This window comes from Triticum aestivum, chromosome 3D, assembly GCF_018294505.1.
Source record: "Triticum aestivum cultivar Chinese Spring chromosome 3D, IWGSC CS RefSeq v2.1, whole genome shotgun sequence".
NCBI lineage: Eukaryota > Viridiplantae > Streptophyta > Magnoliopsida > Poales > Poaceae > Triticum > Triticum aestivum.
Genome location: NC_057802.1, coordinates 456,704,476 through 456,729,313, shown reverse-complemented (window position 1 = coordinate 456,729,313; position 24,838 = coordinate 456,704,476). Strand labels below are relative to the sequence as shown.

At 48.8% G+C, this 24,838-nt stretch overlaps 3 protein-coding genes across 3 annotated transcripts; 2 read left to right on the top strand and 1 right to left on the bottom strand.

Annotated features, from left to right (window-relative positions):
* The first annotated feature begins 13,342 nt into the window (after nt 1–13,342).
* Nucleotides 13,343–15,564, top strand: LOC123079631 (uncharacterized). Its single transcript, XM_044502426.1, has one exon. It carries the CDS (start codon nt 13,635–13,637, stop codon nt 15,336–15,338), a length of 1,704 nt encoding a protein of 567 aa, XP_044358361.1. The 5' UTR covers nt 13,343–13,634; the 3' UTR covers nt 15,339–15,564.
* Nucleotides 15,565–16,139: 575 nt separating this feature from the next.
* Nucleotides 16,140–19,949, bottom strand: LOC123079632 (internal alternative NAD(P)H-ubiquinone oxidoreductase A1, mitochondrial). The gene is made up of 8 exons (XM_044502427.1): nt 19,460–19,949; nt 18,448–18,664; nt 17,964–18,124; nt 17,816–17,881; nt 17,436–17,599; nt 17,193–17,307; nt 16,621–16,800; nt 16,140–16,529 (listed from the first exon to the last, which is right to left on the bottom strand). The coding sequence occupies exons 1-8, from the start codon at nt 19,907–19,909 to the stop codon at nt 16,377–16,379; spliced, it is 1,506 nt and encodes a 501-aa protein (XP_044358362.1). The 5' UTR covers nt 19,910–19,949; the 3' UTR covers nt 16,140–16,376.
* Nucleotides 19,950–20,337: 388 nt separating this feature from the next.
* LOC123079630 (UPF0051 protein slr0074) lies at nt 20,338–24,838 on the top strand. Its single transcript, XM_044502425.1, has 2 exons — nt 20,338–21,847; nt 24,273–24,838. Exons 1-2 carry the CDS (start codon nt 20,432–20,434, stop codon nt 24,489–24,491), a joined length of 1,635 nt encoding a protein of 544 aa, XP_044358360.1. The 5' UTR covers nt 20,338–20,431; the 3' UTR covers nt 24,492–24,838.

Sequence of the window (24,838 nt, the reverse complement as noted above, 5' to 3'; positions counted from 1 at the left end):
GCGGAAATCCGAAAGTTGTTCGGAGTCCCGGATGAGATCCCGGACGTCACGAGGAGTTCCGGAATGGTCCGGAGGTGAATAATTATATATAGGAAGTCCAGTTTCGGCCACCGGAAAGTTTCGGGGGTCACCGGTATTGTACCGGGACCACCGGAAGGGTCCCGGGGGTCCACCGGGTGGGGCCACCTATCCTGGAGGGCCCCATGGGCTGAAGTGGGGAAGGGAACCAGCCCCTGGTGGGCTGGAGCGCCCCCCTTGGGCCTCCCCTGCGCCTAGGGTTGGAAACCCTAGGGGTGGGGGGGGGTGCCCCACTTGGCTTGGGGGGCAAGCCACCCCCTTGGCCGCCGCCCCCCTTGGAGATGGGATCTCCCAGGGCCGGCGCCCCCCCAGGGGGCCTATATAAAGGGGGGAGGGAGGGCAGCCGCACCACAGCCCCTGGCGCCTCCCTCTTCCTCCCGTAACACCTCTCCCTCTCGCTGAGCTTGGCGAAGCCCTGCCGAGATCCCCGCTACTTCCACCACCACGCCGTCGTGCTGCTGGATCTCCATCAACCTCTCCTCCCCCCTTGCTGGATCAAGAAGGAGGAGACGTCTTCCCCAACCGTACGTGTGTTGAACGCGGAGGTGCCGTCCGTTCGGCGCTCGGTCATCGGTGATTTGGATCACGACGAGTACGACTCCATCAACCCCGTTCACTTGAACGCTTCCGCTCGCGATCTACAAGGGTATGTAGATGCACTCCTCTCCCTCGTTGCTAGATGACTCCATAGATTGATCTTGGTGATGCGTAGAAAATTTTAAATTTCTGCTTCGATCCCCAACATTATCATGATATAAGGAAATACAAATAACAATTTTATTATTGCCTCTAGGGCATATTTCCTTCAGATACTACCCATAGATTCATCAAAATAAGCAAACAACACATAGAAAACAGAATCTGTCAAAAACATAACAGCCTGTAGTAATCTGTAACTCTCGAATACTTCTGTAACTCCAAAAATTCTGAAAATTAGGAAAACCTGGGAAATTTGTGTACCAATCTTGTTAAAAAAGAATCGGATCAAAAGCAAGCTTCTGTGAATTATGAAAATTATTTTCCTGGGCGCAAAAATTTCTGTTTTTCAGCAAGATCAAAACAACTATCACCGTAAGCCATCCCAAATGTCTTACTTGGCACAAACACTAATTAAAACACAAAACTAGATCTAATCTGAGGCTAGATGAATTATTTAAAGCAAAACAGAACCAAAAAACAAAGAACAAAAATAAAATTGGGTTGCCTCCCAACAAGCGCTATTGTTTAACGCCCTTAGCTAGGCATAAAAACACAAATAGATCTAGGTATTGTCATATTTGGTATGCAATTCTTCAATTGCACACTTATAATCTTTAGGAGATTCTTTGGTTTAATCAATGATCAAGCTCCTGGGCAAGAAATCAAGAAATTCATTCGTGGCAATCGGTTCCTTAATAATATCAAGAAAGTTGGGGTAAACACTTATTATTTTGAGATCTTCATTTTCTTTACTAGAAGATTCACCCTTGTTCTTAGGAACGTAAATAAACTTGGCAGTCTTAGTAGGAGGAAGATTTTGAGTAGTTTTAACAGAGGAAAAAGAGGAACCCAAGTTGGTAATAATGTCTTCTAGTTTTCCAATTCTAGTAGAATCTTGATCTATCTTTTCATTAATTATGGGTTCCTTTTCTCTAAGATTCTTTAAAGTAACTCCTACCTTAGATCCATATTGAGTAATCTGATTATGAATCTTTTTATCCAAATTTTCAATCAACTCTATGGTAGCAATTTTATTCTCAATAATATCAAGCCTTTGCATCACATGTTCCAAGGTTAAAGCAGTTCCATTGATCAAAAGAGGTGGTGGTCCTAACAAACCTATCATAGCATTGTAAGAATCAAAAGTATGGAGCAGATCATGAAAAGAGCAACACCTAATTAACTTGATTGCCTTGCAGATGACACACAAGATGAAGAGCACTTGGACAGAAAGAAATACGTTTAAAAATAGAGAGAAAGAGGTAATCTGCCGCATACAAGATTTTAATTTAAAAATAGAGAGAAAGAGCTGCGGTCCGCAAAGTTTCTACAAAAGTTTTTATGGAAAAATCCTTATTACAAGTTGCATGCATGCGAGAAAGGAAGCTGATAGTGAGAGAGAAAAATACGTTTGCATCGTACATCGTCCTGCAAGAGAGCATTCGGTGATTAGGCTTACTATTTGCCCCTCAACCCATACTGCTTGCTGTTATACATACACAAGAGACAACAAGTTGTTCAAGTGTTCACTCTAGGAATGCTTTCTAAATAATTGTATAAACGAAGGCTACTTATCACCGACGAACTATAAGGTTTACAGTGCACTAGAGGAAAATTGGTGATTATCATTTTGTAATTAGATTATAATAACCATCGAGTTTCCAGTAACACTCAAAGATGAAAGCTTGGAAACTCTTCTCTAACTACTGGATTAACAGAGCTTGCAAGCGTTCCGTCGAACAGAAGACTGAAGCAAGAAAGTGACCAATCAAGCTACACAGGAATATAAGCCCATGATTATGCTTACTGATCCAGACACGACAAGCTATTCAAGTTTTCTCTCCAGGAATGCTTCTGCTCTGAACATTTTTCAAGGGAGAGCTGCTATTACGTCAGTAGTACTGAAGAAATAGCAGGTTTGCAGTGTCTGTACTAGACCAGAAAGAGAACAATGGCTGGTAGGGCACCCAATCAAATTTGGACTTGAGATTGTCAGTTTTAAGTAAGACCACTCTTGTTAGTTTTCAGGAACATGAGACCACTAGCAGCAGCTAGCAAGTGCAAGTGATTAGCAGCAGCTTGCAGGCATTCTGTCGAACAGAAGCTTGACAGACAACAAAGAGCAGGGCTCGATGGCCGGGCATGGACAGAAAGAGCACTGGAAAAAACAAAGGAGGGGGAAGGTAGTGGCTCACCTACGTCCGCAGAGTCGGACTGAGCGGCCCTGAGTAGCACAAGGAAGAATCGAAAGGAGGGAGCTCCGGGACCAGCAGAGGCACGTCCATCTTGTCCCCCCGAGTTCCAGCGACGATTGATCTTGGTGAGGCCCGGACCTGGACCCCTCCTCCGGCACGGCACAGCCCGGGCGAGCGGCTTCAGAGGGCACCGACCGCACGGCCGCGTCGTCGTCGTCGTCGACCACACAGCAACGGAAGAAGTAGATGGAGCCGTGGTCTCCTACTAGGCTGTGCACCTGCGCGCATGCATTAGGGAGGGGAGGAAGGAAACCGCATCAGCAAAATCAAACCAAGCAACAGAGAGAGACCAGGAGGAGGAGAGAGAGGCGGACCTTGCATGGCGTCGAGCACGGTGAGGGAGGTGGCGAGCAGCGCGAGGAGGCGGCGGCTGTGCTCCCCATCCTCGCCCTGGTAGAACACGCCCACGATCTTCCCAGATCCGTCCCCGCGGTGGAGTCCATGGCGGCAGCGCGTGCTGGGCCTGGGCGTTGGGTCGATGGGATTGAGGCTTGCGGGCATGGAGGGAGAAGGATTCGTCAGGGGACCGAGCCCTTCCTCGCCATCGTCTCCGGCCGCCGTGGGGTGCGGGGTCGGGGCCCGCACGGTGGTGGCACCCTGATCCGGCGACGCAGGAGGCCATGGTGCCAGGTGATGCGGGTGATGCAGAGGGGCAAAGCAGGGGCGCGGCACCGCACTCAGGAGATTGGGTTTGGGCGGCGACGGAGAGATCTGGATCGGGGAGAGGGGGAGAGACAGGCGGCAGCGGGAGAGGGGGAGAGGGGGATTGGCTTGCTGCTAGGGTTTGGGTTGGGTCGCTATGACCTGAGAGGTGAATGATAGACGTTGGATCCTTCGGATGCGGACGGTTCAGATCGACTATAGTGGGGTGATCCGTGAGAAGAGCCCTGATTGGTTCAGAATTTTTTTGATTTAAAATAGTTTGTAAGTACTAAAACTAGGGGAATTTTGTGAAGCAACAATCAAAATATTTTGCAAAATGGCACAACCAAATTTTTCACTCAAGTTAGACCCCATTTTATGGATGATCACCAATTTCCATGCATTTTTTATCTTTCTATATATTTTTAATCATTTTTCTTGTGGCAAAAATGTTTTTTTGTGAAGAACCTACCAAATAATTGTTGCAAAATTGGACCAAATCATTTTTCTAAAATACTAGGCCATATTTAATGCATAATTGACCAAATAGTTGGGTGTCAAAAGTTTTGATCCACCTCTGGTGAAAAAGACAAATTTCCGTCGTTTCAGCTGGAAGCGGGTCAAATTTGAACTGCGGCTGCATCATAGTTTGCTATTTATTTTTTACAAAAATCATTTATAGGTACAAAAGTATCTATTTAATCATAGAAACACCAAAAAAAATCCAAGATTCAACGACTAGCTAGGAACGGTCATTCCCGCTGTGTTGACCGCATTTTGAAACGGGCATAAAAAATTCAAAAAAATTCAAATAATTGGGAAACCTTCGCATTGTGTCATTATATGTGGCCAAGTTCCCAGGAAAAATAACAAACTTGTAATACGACAATTATTTTAAAAAAGTGTTCTCAGAAATGAGTTATCACGTGTGGAGATCAATGGCTTTCAAGCCAAATGATCAATCTTATGGCCACATTCATGGCATAGTTTGTCCAAATGATCTCATATTGTGCACAAGGGTGCATATTGGAATGGCAAACAATATTGCCTAAGGAAGTTTTCATTTTCTTTGGACGAAAAAACCATTTCCCATTTTTTGAGTGCCCAAAAGGAGGTTTTTTTGTGAAGAACCTCCCAAATAATTGTTGCAAAATTGGACCAAATCATTTTTCTAAAATACTAGGCCATATTTAATGCACAATTGACCAAATGGTTGGGTGTAAAAAGTTTTGATCCACCTCTCATGAAAAAGACAAATTTCCGCCGATTCACTTGGAAGCGGGTCAAATTTGAACTGTAGCTGCCTTGTAGTTTGCTATTTATTTTTTCCAAAAATCATTTGTAGGTACATAAGTATCTATTTAATCAGAGAAACACCAAAAAAATCCAAGATTCAACCACTAGCTAGGAACGGTCATTCCCGCCGTTTTGACCGCATTTTGAAACGGGCATAAAAAATTCAAAAAAATTCAAATAATTGGGAAACCTTCGCATTGTGTCATTATATGTGGCCAAGTTCCCAGGAAAAATAACAAACTTGTAATACGGCAATTATTTTAAGAAAGTGTTCTCAGAAACGAGCTATCACGTGTGGAGATCAATGGCTTTCAAGCCAAATGATCAATCTTATGGCCACATTCATGGCATAGTTTGTTCAAATGATCTCATATTGTGCACAAGGGTGCATATTGTAATGGCAAACAATATTGCCTAAGGAAGTTTTCATTTTCTTTGGACGAGAAAACCATTTTCCATTTTTCGAGTGCCCAAAAGGAGGTTTTTTTGTGAAGGACCTCCCAAATAATTGTTGCAAAATTGGACCAAATCAATTTTCTAAAATACTAGGACATATTTAATGCACAATTGATAAAATATTTGGGTGTAAAAAGTTTTGATCTACCTCTCGTGAAAAAGACAAATTTCTGCCGATTCAGCTGGAAGCAGGTCAAATTTGAACTGCAGCTGCCTCATAGTTTGCTATTTATTTTTTCCAAAAATCATTTCTAGTTACATAAGTACCTATTTAATCATAAATACATGGTTTGGTGGCGATACGTCGAGGTTTGGGCGGTGGCCGAGGGCCCCAACTCTAGAGCGCGTAAACTCGCATGCCCGCCGCGTGGTCACCGCGTGACCGTGGCGTTGCCATGTGTTCTGGGCGGCCTAGGCATGTCTAGTGGGTTGGGCACTCCCCAGTTAGGTGCTAGGAAGAAAATTAGAACATAAGATTCTCACAAGGAGACCGATCGATGCTCAAACATGAATTAGCAGCCAAGTGTTTGATTAGCGGTACGGGAAATGTACATGGCTAATGGGCGTGAGTTTTGGCTGAGGATGATCAGTTACTAAGAAGACCGTCTTCACAAATTTTCAGCTCAAAAGGAGGAGCCTAGGTGGTACTTGCTTTGCAAAGTACCACACTGGACATAAATACGAATGTTGAAGCTGGGCTCAAAATAATGAATGGATTGAGCTGGCATTTGGTGGAGGATGGTTATTTGGGCATAGGAAAGCACCGTAGAAAATGGATACTATTTGGACATGCCAAAGTGGTACTTCCTTCACAAAGTGTTGTTCTGAACAGAATAGGAAAATGAATATTGTTGAATTATTTTTGAACTAGGCAAGGAAGGTTTTTTACATATTTGATGAACATATGACCCAAAGAATTTATGAGATTTTTTTGGAATTTTGGGAATGACAGAAATATAGGTTGCTTCACAACCTGGGGCAAAAATTGCCACATGGACATGACACATAGGCAAAACTGATGAGGTGGTGCCTAGTCATAGCAACCCACCACAATTTACAAGGTTATGACCATCTATATTGGTCGTGATCAGCTAGAAATAAGGCAGCGGACCAGTGCTATTTGCTTTATGACCATTTCATGTAAGGAAATTACGACCTTTCTGACCAAAATGGTCGTTATAGTTTAGGGTTTGGAGCCCCCCGAACAGCTTTTGACCAATTGGTCTGAAATGGTCATAGATCTATGACCAATTCTTCCAGGGTCACTGACAGAAGGTCACTAGTTGACATATTTCTTGTAGTGGGGCTCCGACATCTGGTTGCATCAACCGGAAAGAAGAAGAAAGGGGGAAAAGGGGGAGCAAAGCAACCGTGAGTACTCATCCAAAGTACTCGCAAGCAAGGATCTACACTACATATGCATCGGTATCAATGAAATGGGCTGTATATGTGGACTGAACTGCAGAATGCCAGAAGAGAAGGGAAAAGCCTAGCCTATCGAAGACTAGCATCTTCTGGAAACCACCATCTTGCAGCAACAAGAGGGAGTAGAGTAGCATAAAGTAAAGTAGTAGTAGTGTTATCAACCTCGACCAGAGATCCTTTCTCGACTCCCTACGAGAAAGCAATCCCAGAGCCATACTATCCAGTTCTCATATCCATGTCTCATCTCAAGTATCCAGTTCTAGTTGTATCGATCGGGATAGAACTCCAAGTGTCCGTTACCGTAGGACAGGCTATCGGTAGATGTTTTCTTCCCTGCAGGGGTGCACCAACTTACCCACCACGCTCGATTAACTCCGGCCGGACACACTTTCCTGGGTCATGCCCGGCCTCAGCCAATCTATACGCCGCAACCCGACCTAGGCTTAATAGAGAGGTCAAGCACGCCGGACTAAACCTATGCCCCCAGGGGTCATGGGCCATCGCCCCGGGAACTCCTGCATATTGCATGGGCGGCCGGTGAGCAGACCTAGATACCTCCTTAAAAAAGGCAGGAGCTTACCAGTCCAACCCGGCGCGCGCCGCTCAGTCGCTGACGTCTATAAAGCTTCGGCTGATGTATACGACGCAGAACGCCCATACTATGCCCACGTGATGGTTAGTGCTATCAGGCCAGAGGCCCCTCGGATCAAATATCCAAATCGTAGTGGATTAGGAGCACGCGGTAACAAGAAGAGACTCACGAAAGATGTGACCCCGTTGCCCCATCTCGAGGACTTGCGGCAAGGGCTAAGAATGCCCGGCCACGCCTCGTAAGTATCTCGCGGGCACCTTCCAGGTCAACCCGACTCCACATCACTCGCGGGTACCCCTCAGGGTTGACCCGCCTTTCCAAGAAACAACTGTAAAGTCCAAGTATCCGTGTGTCCAAACATCAAGGGGAAAACCCGAGGAATCACCCCCGGCGAATTCCACTCGATGTAATCATCAAGGTGAATGTAAGAGGAACCACCCCCGAGGTTCACACTTGAGGGGTTGCACGACAGAGTCATATCGGAAGTGGTTAAGGCGGAATCACCCCCGATGACCACGACCGAATAGCTACACTACAGGGTTAACATCAGAAGTGCTGTAGAGGTCTCACCTCTGCACTCGATAGTAACCCAGTAGTGTCGAGCAACTAAGGGGAAAGTGATGTGCGGTGCCGGGGCCTGGTCTTCGATCCCGTTGATCGGGTCTTCAATGATGAAACAGGGGCAACAAGGACAAGGTGGGGGTCACTGATGGATCACTAACCAACCTATACTAAGCAGTTTAGGATAAGCAGGTAGGTAACAATGAGCAGGTTACAAAAGCAGGCTATGCATCAGAATAGGAGCAAACAATAACAGTAGCAAAATCTAATGCAAGCATGAGAGAATGGAATGGGCGATATCGGGATGATCAAAGGGGGGGCTTGCCTGGTTGCTCTGGCAAGGAGGGGGTCGTCGTCGACGTATTCGATCACAGGGGCGGCATCGGTCTCGGGGTCTACCGGAGAGAAGAGGGGGAAGAAACAATAAATATAAAGCAAGCATAGCATCACAAAGCATAACATGGCAATATGATGTGCCGGGTGTGACCTAACGTATGGCTACACGATAAATGTGAAGGGGGAATTCAACTGGGAAGGTATTCCCGGTTCCGGACCTGTGTCAGACAGATGACCGGAGGGGGAATGTTCCATGTTCAGATAGTTAGAGGCATCTGACAGGTAAACAGACCACGTATTCGGAAACGTTGGATTTTCTGAGCAACTTTCATGTAGAAAACATTTTCATCGGAGCTACGGTTTAATTTCTATGAATTTTCTAAGTTTTAAACATTTTCTGAATTAAATAAATTAACAGAAGGGTTTATTGCGTCAGCATGATGTCACAGTGACATCAGTAGTCAGCAGGGCGGCTGACCAGGTCAAACCTGGCCTGTGGGTCCAGTGGGACCCACATGTCAGCCTCTGTTAGTCTAACCGTGTATTAAACTAACTAATCTAGGTTAATTAGCTACTGGACCCCACCTGTCATAGACTAATTAGCTAAACTAATCAGTTTTAAGTATTAAAACATTTTAGTTAGAGGAATAAGTGGTGGGGCCCGCACGTCAGTGGCTGGGGCCTGCCCAGTCAGCAGTTGACCGAAGTCAACAGGACAGCCGGGCCCCAAGGGCCCACGGTTCAGCGACCGAGGGTGTGGCCCCGGCCGGCCAGGTCAACGGTGGTGCCGGAGCTAGCTCCGGCGACCAAATCCGCGGCGGAGGGCGCGGCCGTGCGTCGGGATTCGCCGTCCGGCGGCCAAAATGGGCGCGGGCGGGAGCGTTCGAACGGGGAGAGCCCGCCATGTCGCGTGGTGAGGCCGGCTGGAGCTGGAGCTGCCGGAAACAGCACCGGCGACGAGTGAAGGCGGCGGCGGTGTTTGGGACCTCGTCGGGATCGCGCTACAGGGCACGGGGAGGGTCGCGCGTGGGCACTTTGGAAAGCGCGTGCGACGGATAGGCGATCTGCGGCGGAGGTGTGGCCGGAGGAGCACTGTAGCGACGACGGCGAGCTCATCGGCAGACGGCGGCGCTCGGGAGCGATGACCATTGGCGATGCGGGCGCGATAGCGAGCAAATAAAAGGCCAGGCGGCCTCTACGTGACGCGACGAGTATGAAGGTGGCACGCACGGAACCCAAAGGTCACCGTGGCTACGCCGGCGACAAGCGCGAGCGGCGGAGTGTTCGGTCGTCGATGGCATCGGCGGCTACGAAACATGGGCGAGCTAACGGAGAGGGGGAGGAGAAGCGGGAGCTCACAGCGGAGCCGTAGGGAGTGGCAGTGAGCTCGGGGAGGGCGCGAGGTAGCCGGAATCGGCGACGAACGTCGGCGATCCGAAGGTTGAAGACGAGCTCGTTCCGGTCAGAGTAGAGCTGCTCGGCTCGATCCCGATGGCGTAGGCGACATAGACGATGACGAGGAAGACGGTGAGCTCCAGATCGAGGCGCGGGAGGCACGGTGGCCACGGAATCGAGCGGCGACGGCGGCGAGCATTTCGGGTGAGGTGGGAAACGAGAGAGGGAGAGGCGCGCGGGGGCGAATGGATGAGGATGACGAGAGGGGAGGCCACGGTGGAGATCTTATCCACCCCGACGGCCTGTAGCTACGCGGGGCGGCTAGCGGGTGCGGTGGCGACGGTGAACAGCTTCGGGCGCGGGCGTGCGAGGTGACGCCGGGAGGAGGGAGGCGTCGACGGCTCTGTTGGGCTGGGCGTGCACACTGTGCACTAAGGCCCAGCTAACAGTGGCCCTTTACTTTTCCTTTAATTCTTTTCTGTTTCCATTTAACAGTAGCCCTTTGCATTTTCTTTTGCACTAATTATCTTTTGCAAAAATGTGCCACTGGTGAAAACAAATACTAGGGTCAGTGGTGCACTGCCACCATAAGCTTGGGAATTATTTGAATCCATTTGGAATTTTCATAATTGGAATAGCATTTTAAAGTGCTGGAATGGCACTGTCGTAATTGCTATAGTCCATCTTGGCTTGGAGGTGATGTTGTTTTCCTTAACAATCATTTGTTATGGAATTTTGGCTAAAAGATGAACTATTTTGCAGCAATTTTTGTGCAACTTCAAATTTCACTTGCAATTTGAATTAGATTCCAAAGTGGGATTTCAAATGATATTTGAGTCAAAGGTGATCAAGCACTGCTTAGCAAAGTGATTATCTTAATCACAGAGGGTTACTGTAGCATGACACTAGGGGTGTTACAGGGGGTCACCGAGGGGCCCACAAGGTAGGGGGCACGCCCTCCACCCTTGTGGCCGCCTCGTGGCTCTTCTGACTTGCACTCCAAGTCTCCTGGTCCAAGAAAAATCATCGCGAAGGTTTTATTCCGTTTGGACTCCATTTGGTATTCCTTTTCTGCGAAACTCAAAAACAAGGAAAAAAAGAAACTGGCACTGGGCTCTCGGTTAATAGGTTAGTCCCAAAAATAATATAAAATGGCATAATAATGCATATAAAATATCCAAAACAGACAATATAATAGCATGGAACAATAAAAAATTATAGACACGTTGGAGACGTATCAGTGGCGGTGGCCAGGACACTGCCCGGCTACTCTCCCCGTCTCCCTTCTTCGCAGCCTCGCCACTCCTGATCTTGTCAGGCTGCTTCCGATGGGCTCCGACGGGGTCAGGCTGGGCTTCTGCCCAGACACTCCTTTTGCCCTCTTCTCCTCCCACTTTAGTTCCTAAGAGGAGATGGACAAGAAAGGGATTACGGGGCACTAATCTTTTTTTCAATCTAAAATATGTAGGCATTTGCCAAATTTTAGTTTCAAATATGTAACCTCTTCTATCCATGTTTGTACTCTGTAAGCTATGTACTCGTTTATCCGCATATTAATGAAAAAAGACGGTCTTGCCGGGCACTTGTGCATGTATCATATCCATGCAGAGGAGGAACGCCTCTATACTTTTAGGTAAACAAGTTTCCTCCGGCAAGCTATCCCGCCGGGCACCTTCCGCTTGTTGACGCGGGGTTGGGCCCGCCGGGCTCAAACTACGAAAGGGGACCGGTCCCTTGTCGAACCTTCTCCGGCAAGAGCCACTACGACCATCTCGACCGAAGCAACATTCAGGTCGAAGAATGTGAGCACAAATGTTTCGGAGGTGACGACGTTTCTCTATGCACAAGTTTCCTTCTTACATAGACATGTATGGATGAGAGGGAACTTATCTGTTTGGCTTGCCGAGGACTGATATGTAAGCTCGTTTCCGTTCCTTCTTTTCGGGATCAAATTCACGGTAAGAGCCCTGCAGTTAGTGCATAGGGGAAACAAAGCAACATATGACCTCATCTACATGATCATGGCATGTTCATGTTATGCTATGCATGCATGCAAGTTTTTTTGGGGGGGGGGGGGCAGCGCTTCGTTTTATTGTCTGTGCTCAGGGTCTGCGTCTGGCTTTGTACAAAGGGTTACATGCGCATCAGCAAGGCTTGTACAAAAGGGTGGCTGCCGGGCAGGGCCCGACAGCCGTGCCTTACGGGTAAAACTTGCGAAGATGCTCAATGTTCCATGAGTTTTGCAACTGAATGCCATCTTTGGTCTCCAGACGGACTACGCCAGGTCTGGTGACTCGTACTACCCTGTAAGGGCCTTCCCACTTCGGCGTCTGTTTGCACCCTTGGCGGACTGAACACGCCTAGGAAAAGGTCGTCTTCCTCAAGGCTCCGGGCATGAACCCTGCGGCTGTGATAGCGACGCAGGGCTTGCTGGTAGTGTGCAGCATGCGTGGCAATCCGGAGACGGTTCTCCTCAAGGAGCACGTCATCGTCATGCCGGTGCTGCTCTTGCTCTACTTCATCGTAGGCAAATACTCGAGGTGACCTGTATATGAGTTTCGTGGGGATCACTGCTTCTGCCCCATAGACTAGGGAGAAGGGAGTCTGACCGGTAACTCGATTTGGTGTCGTACAGAGGGACCAAAGAACCACCGGCAGCTCATCAATCCAGCGCCTGCCGCACTTCCGCAGCTTGTCGAAAGTTCTTGGTTTGAGGCCCCGCAGCACTTCAGCGTTCATCATCTCAGCTTGTCCATTGCTCCTGGGATGGGCAACAGAGGCAAATGAAACCTTGCTTCCGAGGGTTTGAACTATTGCATGAAAGCGCGACTTGTGAATTGGGTGCCGTCATCAGTGATGACTCTGGCGGGTACTCCGAATCGGCATACCAATCCCTTCAAGAACTTGATAGCTGATTGTGCGGTCACAGGCTCCACTTCCGGCCACTTTGTAAACTTATCGATTGCAACATACAAGAATTCAAAGCCCCCGGTAGCATGGGGGGAGGGGCCCAAGATGTCAAGCCCCCAGACCAAAATGGCCAGGACAAAGGAATTGTCTAGAGAGCTTGAGCAGGTTGATGGATGTTCTTGGAGTGGAACTGGTAGGCTTCGCATCTGGTGACTAGCTCGATTGCATCTTACTAGGCTCACCTGCCCGGCAAGTGAGGTTTCTTCTTAGTGTTATCTTGTTGTCTTGGCTTGTCTTGGTCTTCTTGATCTGGCTTGCTTCCTTGCTGCCGTGCCTGTGTATGGTCCGGGCAACGCACGTGAAGGTTTGTTGCACCGACATCCACATGCTCCGTCGCGGCCTTCCTTTTCTACTCCCCTTTTCTTTTTTATTATTTTTTCCCTTCTTCTTCCTCTTTGTGCCCGCGCCATGGAGTGTGTTTGCAAGCCTAGCTAGATGGCTATATTTTTCACTCGAGGTAAATTGGTAAAGAAACAGCTGTCGATGACAGGCCTACGGTTAAGCGGTTTGCAACCAGCTGTTAACCTGACGCAGCATGCTGTTCTTCCGCGGTTAGGCAATAGAGAATAGTCGGCAATAGAAAGGCAATTCTCCCCCGCACCGCTTTGCTGCTACCTTTTCCCTCTCCTCCTCCTCTGCGCCTCCCCATCCCCACCCCCACCCCCACCCGCGCCTCCGCCCAGCCCCTCCACCCCGGGCGAGGCCGCGTCCTTCCACCGCCGCCGCCGCGGCCGCTGCCGCCTTCCAATCCTCTGGAACAGCACCGGAGTGGGGGCGCCACGGCAAACCCATCCATGACGAGCCGCCCCACCGCGCCGCGCCACCTCCCCGACATAGGGTTTGCCTCTCGCGCCGCCCTGCCATGCTAAGGTGGGGAGGAGGCGACCTGGTGTTACCCGGAGGAAGCTGGGGCGGGGCCTCGCCGGCGGATGGACGCCGATGAGGCTGCGGGAAGTAGCAGGAGGATGGATCTGAACCTGTACCTCGGCCTCCCCCGCGCCCCGCGGTCCCGCCGCTCCGACCTCGGCTCCGACCTCGCGCTCAGCACCCCGATGCCCTCCTCGCCCTCCTCCTCCGCCGCCTCCGTCGACGCCCCTCCGCCTCCGGAGCCCCCGCACGCCCCCTACTCCCCGTCTCGCGCCGGCCTTTCTCCCCCGCCGCCGGAGGTGTACTCCTCGTACCATCCCGAGGACGCGCACCTACCGTACGCGCCGCCTCTGCCGCCGGTCATCCATGAGCTCCCCGACGACATCGGGTTCGGCTTCCACCCCCCGCCATCGCTGGTGCGAGCCAGCGAGTTTCTCTGGGAGGACCGCCCGTCTTCATCGACGGCCTCCTCCTCCTTTCTCCCTGACGCCGCAACAAGGTACAGGCAGCTGCTTGAGCAGACAGGAAGCCGGTGGCTCCGCTCTAGGCCCACCGGGCGGTTTAGATCGGACCTTCCACCGCTCAGCTCCGAGGCTCAACCCCTGGGGCATCATGATGCAGCAGTGCCGGTGCCACATCATGAGACGACAATTGATGTCGTTGGAGATGATAAGGTAACCGGCAATGGAGTGGAAGTAGGTGCCTCAGAGGAGTCGGAGGAGCGGGGCAAGAGCGTCGCCACATTTGAGTGCAACATATGCTTTGAGATGGCCGGAGAGCCGGTGGTCACTTCTTGTGGCCATCTCTTCTGCTGGCCTTGCTTATACCAATGGCTTAATGTTTACTCCAACCACAAGGAATGCCCAGTCTGCAAGGGCGAGGTGACGGAGGCGAATATCACTCCTATCTATGGTAGAGGGAATTCTTGTTCAGATGCAGAGAAGGCTGCGGATGAAGGCAAGCAGCCAGGTCTTACAATCCCACCAAGGCCACATGGGAATCGTCTTGAAAGTTTCCGGCAGCAGTTCCAGCACTTACGTCCAATGTCAAGAAGGCTTGGCGACGCACATGGGATACTGTCATCGTGGAGGCGCCTTCTTGATCAACAGATCATGAGCAGTGTGAGTAGATTCGAAGGCCCGTCTGAACCAGCTGTGCATGAAACAGGTGACATTGCTCCACACACTGGCCGCCTAAGTAGATTGACCACAAGGATGAGAGCAAGACGGTTGCTGAGCGAGGTAGATAACTCTCCTGATGCTGGTTTTGTTGCCCCTGATAGTGGTCTACCTGGAAATAGTGCGCCAGATGCACCTAGAGATGCTTCAGGCCCGGTTTTACCAGAAGGATTTGATTTGTTGCAACGGCTTACTCTTATTGGCATTGCAAATACAGAAAGATTGGCAACTGCCATGAGTGACCTTAGAAGGATAGCTACACCTGGCCAACACGGAGCATCTGCTTCATACCTTAGAAGGTTAGCTACACCTGGCCAATACGGAGGATCTGCTTCATCGTCGAACCCTTTGAATCCCGAGGCAACAGTTGACGGAACCCATGTTGGTGCAGCGCCTTCTACAGACCAAGCATCAAACTCGAGCACCATTGCAGTGATACAGGGGGATGCAGGTGTTTCTGAGACGGTGGGAGAGCCTAGCAACGCAGGTTCTTCGAGAACCCTGAGGAGGAGGGGGAGGAGCAGTGCGTTGGCTTCTTTAGATGTGGATGGTGCCCCCCCACAGCGCAACAAGAGGCGGAGGATGTAGACCTTCTCGGTCGCGGAGTTTCTTTGAACTTGATAATGTTGCTGATTCCAGTTATTCCATTTCGTTTCTTTGGATGGTATCCGCTGTGTTGTAGTGTAACAATGTTCTTTCTCTTTCCATTTGTTTACTAGAATGGTTCTGTTTAGTCCTCCTGGGGCCTGTTGTACCTCTTTAGTCTGTCAAACTGTTGGTCAAGCCAAATGTGGAGGGTTGTTGTGGGATGAAATTTCCCCTGTTGATTGGATGCCAAAATGTGCATTCAGAGCAATGAGATTTCTGTCGACTGCTTATAATTCATAGAAACTCTGGTCATCAAAGTATCAAACTGAGAGGTTATATATGATGGTATATGAAATACCCAGAAAATGGATGGAAATATTGCCTTTGTTGCTTGAGAAGCCAGGCCTGATCTTTTATGCTCATTTATCCTCCAACATAAGTTACTCTCAAAAGCATATATTTCATTCACTGATAGTTCTGGCGGCAAGCCAACTCATCATTTTTGCAATGTTTTTCGCTAGCAGACGATGAAATAGAAGTTCTTTTTCTCATGAGAGCAAGTTAAAACGTGGTATACTATTGCAAGGAGAAAACAACAAACTGGAAATGTAACCTCTAGAGAAACACCTGACTATGGCATTGTTTCATTTGATGGTTCGTGTAGTCTTTCTGATATTATCTTCCATTATCTTGGTTTTGCATTTATTCGCCGGACGTTTACAATGTGTATAGTAAGGTTCTTGGAGACCAATCACTCATTCCTGAGCAAAGAAACTACAGTTACATAAGTATTCAATCGTGTACACACCAAGTAACTTGAAGATCATCAAATTGCATCTCATTTATTCATAATTTACAAAAAAAAAGATTGTGCATTTGGAACTCACGTGGCTGACAAGTCTGAAAGGGATAAAGAGAGGAGCAGGAGGGAAAAAAAGATGGAATGTGATCAAGACCTATATTTCTTTTAGTGTTCGTGGCCTATATATTGTATCGGACTCATACAGTTCAGAGCCCAGAGATCTACAGGTAGATACCCTAGATACGGCTTATGTCACGGCCGAATATCATCGTGGTCAGCCAGTTGATAGCCACATAGAGCCTATTTCTCCAGCTGACAACACGAGTCAGGTACGCTGAGCGCCAGATGAACCAGCTTGCAAATCCTGCGATGGATATGCCCTTCGAGTCCTGCGAATAGGAAAAAAAAACACACGCTCAGTTCGACTCCTGAGCGTCTAGTGAACTGCAAAGATTCACAAAGAACGGAGGAGCAACCAACCTTGCTTTGCCTCAGGTCTACCAGAGCTTTGTACCTTCCAACGGTTGCCATACTCCCTAGATGCTTATACACAAACTTTGGACCTAGATCGACTTCGACCTGGGAGTTTGCGTGCCCTCCTCCAGATTTCATCACACGGTTGAGCAGGCGAGCGAGGTACAAGCCTTGCCGCTCGGCAACCTGTTCAGGAGTACAAGTGGGGAACAAAATCATACTCCCTCCGTCCCATAATATAAGAGCGCTTTTGGTACTAGTGTAGTGTTAAAAACGCTCTTATATTATGGGACGGGGGGGAGTAGAATGCATGACTGATATGCAGCATCGCAAAGGCTTGAAGGAATCTACCCACATGGCAAAATCTTATGTCATGCCCAACAACCCAAGTGTCTGTAATTTGATGGGATGTATAACCATCTGTTCAATTTTATTTTATGCTATGTTTCTATTCCACCCAGTTCTATTGCACTTAAGGAAAGAGGAAACAATTAATAAGCCCCATTTTTTTCTGAGATAGTAACTTGACAAAATGCTTCCATACTCTTGAACTGCGTCAAGATAGTTCATGAAATTACCTGAGCTAAGGCTGGGAGAACTTCCTTGCCAGTGCTTTCAAGGAATCCACAGCAATCACCAACAGCGAATACATCTGGGACAGAAGGAACACGTAACCACTCATCTACACCGATCCTGCAAACAGCACATAACCTATTAACAATCCTAGGATTTACACATGAGGCAACAGGCGACATACCCCCCGCCCCCTCCAATAAATAAACTATGTAAATTAATTATAAGGTCCTACCAATCAATTATACCTTCCTCCGTGGGACTTAGGAAATGGCAATGACTTGACGAATGATGAAGCACCAACTCCAGTAGACCATACCAGCAAACCATAAGGAACCTCCTCTCCATTGTCCAGGATTAGTTTGTCAGGTTGTACATCCTTCACGATTCCTCGTACAAGTCTAACACCTGACTGGTCGATGACCATGCAAGGGCAGGTTATATTCATATTCCAAATGACATGGGAGAGAATGATACACAGCTATTACAACTACCAACTATGTACATCATGTTCCCGAAAACAAAAACTATGTATATCATGGGGCGATCTGAATGCCTTATTTGAAAATCTACTGGTCCCCAAGTATTGGTTGATGATGGCTAAAGATACCGAACAAAGATTACTGACCTTAACTAGTTGGTTTATAGCATACTGCCTGAGGCGAACATCAAAGGATGACAATATCTCATTTGCCTGAAATGAAAGCAGAATACCAGTTGCTAAGCCCCAAATTCAACAAGAGTAGGGATCAAATCAGAAAATCGACAACAAAAACCTCAATCAGGGTCACATGGACATAATCTTTCACATGTGAGTAACGTTCTTTCACATCTCTGATGATGAAATCACTAAGTTCCCCGCTAAATTCAACCCCTGTTGGACCACCTCCAACAACAACACAGTGCAATAGCCTGCGCTTCTCACCCTCTGATATGCCTGTTTAACAAAATAGCATTGACCCATAAGCGATAACCAAATGGGTATTAAATGTTTGTGCACACAAGGTATATTCTGAGAACGAAGCATATGAGACATAGAAAATGATTTGCCCAAAATGCATTGAACAAAAAGTACGGTAATGAAGCATATGAGAGATGACATAGATTTGTCCAAAATTCATCGAACAAAAAGTACACGCAACTGTGTCCACTTGACTTAAGTAAAAAAAATACCATTATACGGAGACAACAAAGTGCGAAAGTAATAATTGATGACTGTGCCAGAAGGGTAATTAGATACATATTGAGCTGCTACCATACCGGGTACATCAGACAGCATCAGATTCAGAAGGAGCTTCCTGCGGATCTCTTGAGCATCGTGAACTTCCCGAAGAAAGGTTGCATGTTCAGTAACACCACGTATACCGAAAGTCGATGCCTCAGCTCCACATCCAAAGACCAACTTGTCATACGAAACCTTGAATTTCCACGGCTTCAAGGTATCTTTCTCACCCTCAGTAACTGTCTCACAATCAATCTGAAATCAAACGAGTCCGAATAAATGGATGTAAAAGCTGTGGGGAGAAATGCTCATGTTGTCCCCCAAAAAATAATGTAATATGCCAAATCCCTCTTAAGTAAATGTCTAGCCTTCAAAATTATGAAGAACAATTCCCTCCTGTAGTGATAGAGATGCTCAGGAGTGTTAGGCACAAAGCCAACAGGAACTGTCCAATAAGTTGCAGAGTGAATCTTCTATTAGACAGACTCCTGAACAAGCAAAGTTACTCGATGCTACTGCATGAACAAGCCAAAATGATATAGAAGTCTCATGTGCATACTGTGTGAATATGTAAGGAACAGAAGACCTGGCGTGTGATGAATGAATATAAACAAGTTTGCCTTTTCTCTGCAGCTGACTTCCCCGTGTTAAAGAGTTTTGGCCTAGGGGAGATGAATTCTAAGCTAGTACTAGTACAGTTAGAAAATATCCACAAAGTCATAAATGAGTGGGAGCTGGTGACAACTTTTCCGTCTCTCTCGTTCCATTAACATATAGCTAGCCCGCTACTACATAGAGCTAGGCTATTTGACATGCAGCAGCTGCTGAATGGGAGTAAAGCGCAGATTCCTCTTCCTTTTCTCCATCCAAAACCCAAAAAGATCGGACGTGGTTATGGACATCAGAAAAGGTCAAGCACGACTGCGCACACAGTATCATCCCCTTCCACGAATCTCGGGGACACAAATTCCACATCTGTAAAAGCGACCCCCGTTTGACAGGATCAACGCGCGCGGCGCCTCTCACCAACCAACCCAGGAATAAGCTCACCGTGTGCGCGTCGGGGTCGACGGCGGTGCAGCGGGCGAGGAGGAAGTAGGAGCCGGGGGAGCGGGAGACGGCGGGCTGGATGCGCGCGAGCGGCTCGGCGACGGAGCGGAACTCGAGCGTGCCGACGCAGGTGGAGGCGAGCAGCGGCGTGAAGACCATGTGGTTGCGCGGGGAGACGCAGACGACGTCGTAGCCGGTGGTGTCGAGGTCCTTCATGAGGCGCGACCCCGCCCACCCCGTCCCGAGCACCACCACCCGCGGCTTCTCCCCCTTGGCCGTCGGCCCCAGCCCCGCCAGCCCCCTCCGCAGCACAGCAGCATCCCCCGCGTCCGCCGCCGCAGCCGCCGCGGCGGTGGAGAGCGGCGAGAACGGGCCGCGGCCGTAGAACGCGGGCGCGCAGGCGCGGCGCGAGACGCGGGAGAGCGAGCGGAGCAGGGAGGACGCGGCCATGGCGAGACGACTCACGAGATGCGAACGCCACGGGAGCGAGTGCGATGAGTGAGGCGAGTTAACGGGGGGCCGTTGGGCCCGCCCGCGCGGGCTAGCCGCCGGGCTTCTGCGACGTCGGATCGCATCTGGACGGCCCGGGCCCATCCTCGGTGTGTCCGTCCCGTCTGCGGCAGGAAAAAACGGATGAAAAATCTGTGTTCTCCAGCGCTTCTCCAGGAAAAGCCACGTGTCGCGAACCCCATCCGGTGCCGTGCTCCGCCGCTCGGCCGCCACACGACCCCTCTTCCTCCAGCGCGGTTCTCCCTGGACCTGGTTCGCCAACGCCGTGGACACACGCCCGAGCCACCGGGCCCAGCGGCGCGCGCGGACCATACGCCCGTGCCTCTCCCTGTCAACAACGGACGGGGGCTCCCCCCTCGTTTCTCTCTCATCTCACGGTCTCCTCCTCCTCTCCTCTCCCCGCCGCTCATCCCACCCCTCCCAAATTCGCCTCCGCCTCCGCCTCGCCGGCCGCGACCGACCATGGCGGCCTCCGCCTCCGCCTCCACGTCCCTCTTCGGGCCCTGCGCCCTCACCGCCAGGCTCGGGGCGGGGCGGCCGTCCGGGGGGCCACGCCGGCGCGTCGACGCGCGCGGCCGCGGCCGCCTCTCGGTGGTGGCCGTGCAGACGGGCCCGCAGAAGCCGTCGCCGTCGCCCTCGCCCTCGTCCCCGGCGGCGGACGAGGCCGAGGCGCTGCAGAACCTGCTCAAGCGGGAGTACAAGTACGGCTTCGTCTCCGACTTCGAGTCCTTCTCCATCCCCAAGGGCCTCTCCGAGGCCACCGTCCGCCGCATCTCGGAGCTCAAGGCGGAGCCGGCCTGGATGCTCGACTTCCGCCTCGCCGCCTACCGCCGCTTCCTCACCATGGCGGAGCCCACCTGGAGCGACAACGTCTACTCGCCCGTCGACCTCCAGTCCCTCTGCTTCTACTCCGCGCCCAAGACCAAGCCCAAGCTCAACAGCCTCGACGAGGTCGACCCCGAGCTGCTCAAGACCTTCGACCGCCTCGGGATCCCTCTCGGCGAGCAGAAGCGCCTCTCCAACGTCGCCGTCGACGCCGTCATCGACTCCACCTCCATCGCCACCACCCACCGGGAGGCGCTCATGGCCAAGGGCGTCATATTTTGCTCCATCTCCGAGGCCATCCGTGAGTACCCGGACCTCATCAAGCGCTACATCGGGAGCATCGTGCCGCCCGGTGACAATTACTATGCCGCGCTCAATTCAGCCGTGTTCAGTGACGGATCCTTCTGCTACGTGCCCAAGGATACGGTCTGCCCCATGGAGATATCAACCTACTTCAGAATCAACGACAAGGAGACCGGGCAGTTTGAGAGGACTCTGATTGTGGCTGATGAGAGGAGCACGGTTAGCTATTTAGAAGGTTGTACAGCTCCAGCATATGACTCCAACCAGCTCCACGCCGCGGTGGTGGAGCTTGTGTGCGAAGAAGGGGCCGAGATTAAGTACTCCACCGTGCAGAATTGGTATGCTGGCGATGAGGAGGGCAAAGGGGGCATTTACAATTTTGTGACCAAGAGGGGGCGGTGCAAGGGGCGTGGCTCGAAAATCTCATGGACACAGGTTGAGACAGGGTCAGCAATCACCTGGAAGTACCCAAGTGTGGAGCTTGTTGGGGACGACACTGTTGGAGAGTTCTACTCCGTAGCACTGACCAAGGATTACCAGCAGGCCGATACAGGGACAAAGATGATCCATAAGGGGAAGAATTCACGCAGCCGGATTATATCCAAAGGTATCTCGGCAGGAAAGTCAAGGAATTGCTACCGTGGGCTGGTCCAGATGAATTCAGGTGCAGAGAATGCTTATAATTCTTCGCAGTGTGATTCATTGCTGATTGGGGACAACGCTGCCGCCAACACCTATCCGACCATTCAGGTACTTTCCGCTTCTTAATTACATGTTTGTTTATCTTAGTTTGGCATGCAAGGTTCAGTTGCTGCCATGCTCTGTGTCTGTGCCTAATTTGCGGTTAGTTACTGTTAAGTGGTGAAACACGCACAGAATTGGGACCTCAGTTGCACGCGTAGTAGATAAGATTTGAGGCAAAATTTTGCTGACATGATGTTGCAATGAAGGAGCTTTGGTAATTTGGTTTTTCGAGGATACCATTTGTTATGGGGCTGTTTGCACAGTGGCCATGTGACAACCAGCAACAGCAAGAACATGGACTCAGCCTATGTGTGCGATAGAAGCCTCATGTTTGCACATCCTTTAATGCATAGGATATGGCATGCTTAGAGATAGTCTTGAGAGAAGTATTCATGCTGTATACATATGGGTCTTCAGACTATGAAGAGCCCAATTAAATTAGGAAAATAGAGTTATGGTTCTGTGAAGAGTTTTGAGTTGTGCTCCAGCTTGTGGTTGTGTCAGTCACCTATATAAAAGGCAGTTGTGTAACTCTTTAAGCAAGCAACAAATAATTGAACATTTAGTTAGAACTCATAATTTATTGAATTGCTCATATAGATATAGTTCAATATCTGATATATAAAGGGCCTTTTTTCTGTCCTAGGTTAGTTTGGCACGCAAAGTTCGATTGCTGTCATAGGGCAGGCTCTGTCTCTGTGACTAATTTGTGGTTAGTTACTATCAAGTGTCGAAGTACATATAGAGTTGGGATCTCTGTGGTACATATGGTATATACGATTTGAGGCAAAACTATGTGCTGACATGATATCGGAATTAAGTAGCTTTGGTAATCTGGTTGTTGAGGGTACCATTTGTTATGTGGGGTGGTTTCCGCAGTGGTCATGTGACAAGCCGGCAGCAGCAACATGGACTCAGCCTATGTGTGCGTGTGCGATAGCAGCCTCATGTGTGCATATCCGTTAAGGCACAGGATAGGGCAGGCTAAGGGATAGACAGTAAGAGAAGTATTCTTGTTGGATATAGATGGGTCTTTAGACTAGGAAGAGTCCAAAACTTTGATAGAGTTATGGGTCTGAAGAGTTTGAGTTGTGCTCTGACTTGTGCATAAGTCAGTCTCCTATATAAAGGGCAGTTGTGCAACTCTTTAGTCAAGCAATGAATCATCGATCATTCAAGTAGAACTCTTAATTTATTAAATTCTTCATACAATAGTTCAATATCTGCTATGAAACGCACGCCTCCTAGGAGGAGTGTAACTACAACTCTCTCTTGAAATGAAACGCACGCTCTCATGCGTTTTCTCGAAAAAATAGTTCAATATCTGCTATATAAAGGGCCTTTACTCTTACCACGAGAGGGATCATGCCCTGCAGGGGCTAGTTGAGGGCATGTGTTGCCGCTGGTCTTCAAACTCTTCCCAGGCTGAACCATAACAATTCCTAGCGTAAAATTAAATTTCTCTCCATTTAAGTTTTAGACATGCAAGATAAATGTTAATGGTATTCTGCCTAATTCTGAATTAAACTCCCATGTGTACTGGAACTCAGAAGGTATCAGTATCTTGATATAGCATTGATCTGTGCAACCTTATAAACACTCCTGTCATTTGCATACTAAAAGCACACTCAGAAGTTGTCATGATAATGATGGAAGAAATAATAAGGTAGAAATTCTTGCATTGACTTGGAGAGAGAGAAACTTTGCAACTCATTGATGCAAGTTTTATGGTTAAGACTGATAAGGCATATGAGCCATATAATCATTAGTCAAGACAAGTTTAATAGGCATTATGGGAAGTGCAGTGCTGCATTTCATAATGTTCTCCTTCACACCTTACTTTGTTTTAGGTATATACAGATATACTACTAAGCAAATACTATATGAATTACTACCTCCGTTCACTTTTATAAGGCGTTGTAGCATTTCAGACACAGTGCAAAACAGTTCTATTTCAGTTGTCTGAAACGACTTATAAAGTGAACGGAGGGAGTATCTTTTATTATTTTTACTAGTGCACTTCGAGAATCTTACATATACATCCATGCTAAATAGACTTCTATAGCTGGCTGAATTACTCAATTAGGTCTAGCGGTTAATCTTGATACTTCATCTGATGTCCCTATAATCTCAAGGGACACGTGTGCATTGTCATGCTTATTCTTATTCTAACTTATGCAACCACTTGCATAAGCTGCATGAATATCGGGGTCAACAACTCCTATGTTCTGCATGCCTAAGCTGCATGTGTATCTCATACTGCACTTGCATAAGTGTGCGTCCTGTACTGTATTGGCATGAGCTCTATGTGTTAACAACGGTTCTTTCTGACAAGTAGTTATACCAGGGGTTTGCTTACCTTCATTTCAATAATAGTTCCTCAGAAAACCTCATTTATAGTATGATTTTGACCCAACTTTCGTGGCAACAGGTGGGTTGCACTAGTGGCCGTGTTGAGCATGAGGCAAGCACATCCAAAATTGGCGAGGATCAGCTATTCTACTTTCAGCAAAGAGGGATTGATCATGAAAAGGCCGTTGCAGCCATGATAGGTGGGTTCTGTAGAGCCGTCTTTGAACACCTTCCTTACGAGTTTGCCCAGGAGGTGGATGCACTAATGAACCTGAAGCTGGAGGGATCAGTTGGCTAAGTTATTGGTTCAACAAGTCTGCGAAATATCACCCGATAATTATCTGAAATACCATACGATGGTTATCTAAGGAAGTCCATGTGACCATGTACAGCAGCAGTATGAGACTGAGAAGAATAAGTTACATGATAAAAGGACGTTTCATGGCTTGTATAATCGTCCACGACAGCGAAGAGAACCGCGGCGCTTCTCTTTTGTTGTCCATTTTTGTTTCTGGTTCCTCTGCTGTGTAAACGAGCTCATGTTCGGATGCCAATACAAGAAATAGAAACTGTCGTCTTCATGTATTTCACTGTGGATCTTGTATCAATGTATGTATGGGCAAACTTGATTCTGCCATATTTTGA

Coding starts and splice junctions, on each gene's coding strand:
- LOC123079631 (XM_044502426.1), top strand. CDS start 13,635: ATGGACGCCGATGAGGCTGCGGGAAGTAGCAGGAGGATGGATCTGAAC.
- LOC123079630 (XM_044502425.1), top strand. CDS start 20,432: ATGGCGGCCTCCGCCTCCGCCTCCACGTCCCTCTTCGGGCCCTGCGCC. Junction 21,848..24,272: donor ACACCTATCCGACCATTCAG/GTACTTTCCGCT, acceptor TCGTGGCAACAG/GTGGGTTGCACTAGTGGCCG.
- LOC123079632 (XM_044502427.1), bottom strand. CDS start 19,909: ATGGCCGCGTCCTCCCTGCTCCGCTCGCTCTCCCGCGTCTCGCGCCGC. Junction 17,600..17,815: donor CTATAAACCAACTAGTTAAG/GTCAGTAATCTT, acceptor GTCATCGACCAG/TCAGGTGTTAGACTTGTACG. Junction 17,308..17,435: donor CCTAAGTCCCACGGAGGAAG/GTATAATTGATT, acceptor TGCTGTTTGCAG/GATCGGTGTAGATGAGTGGT.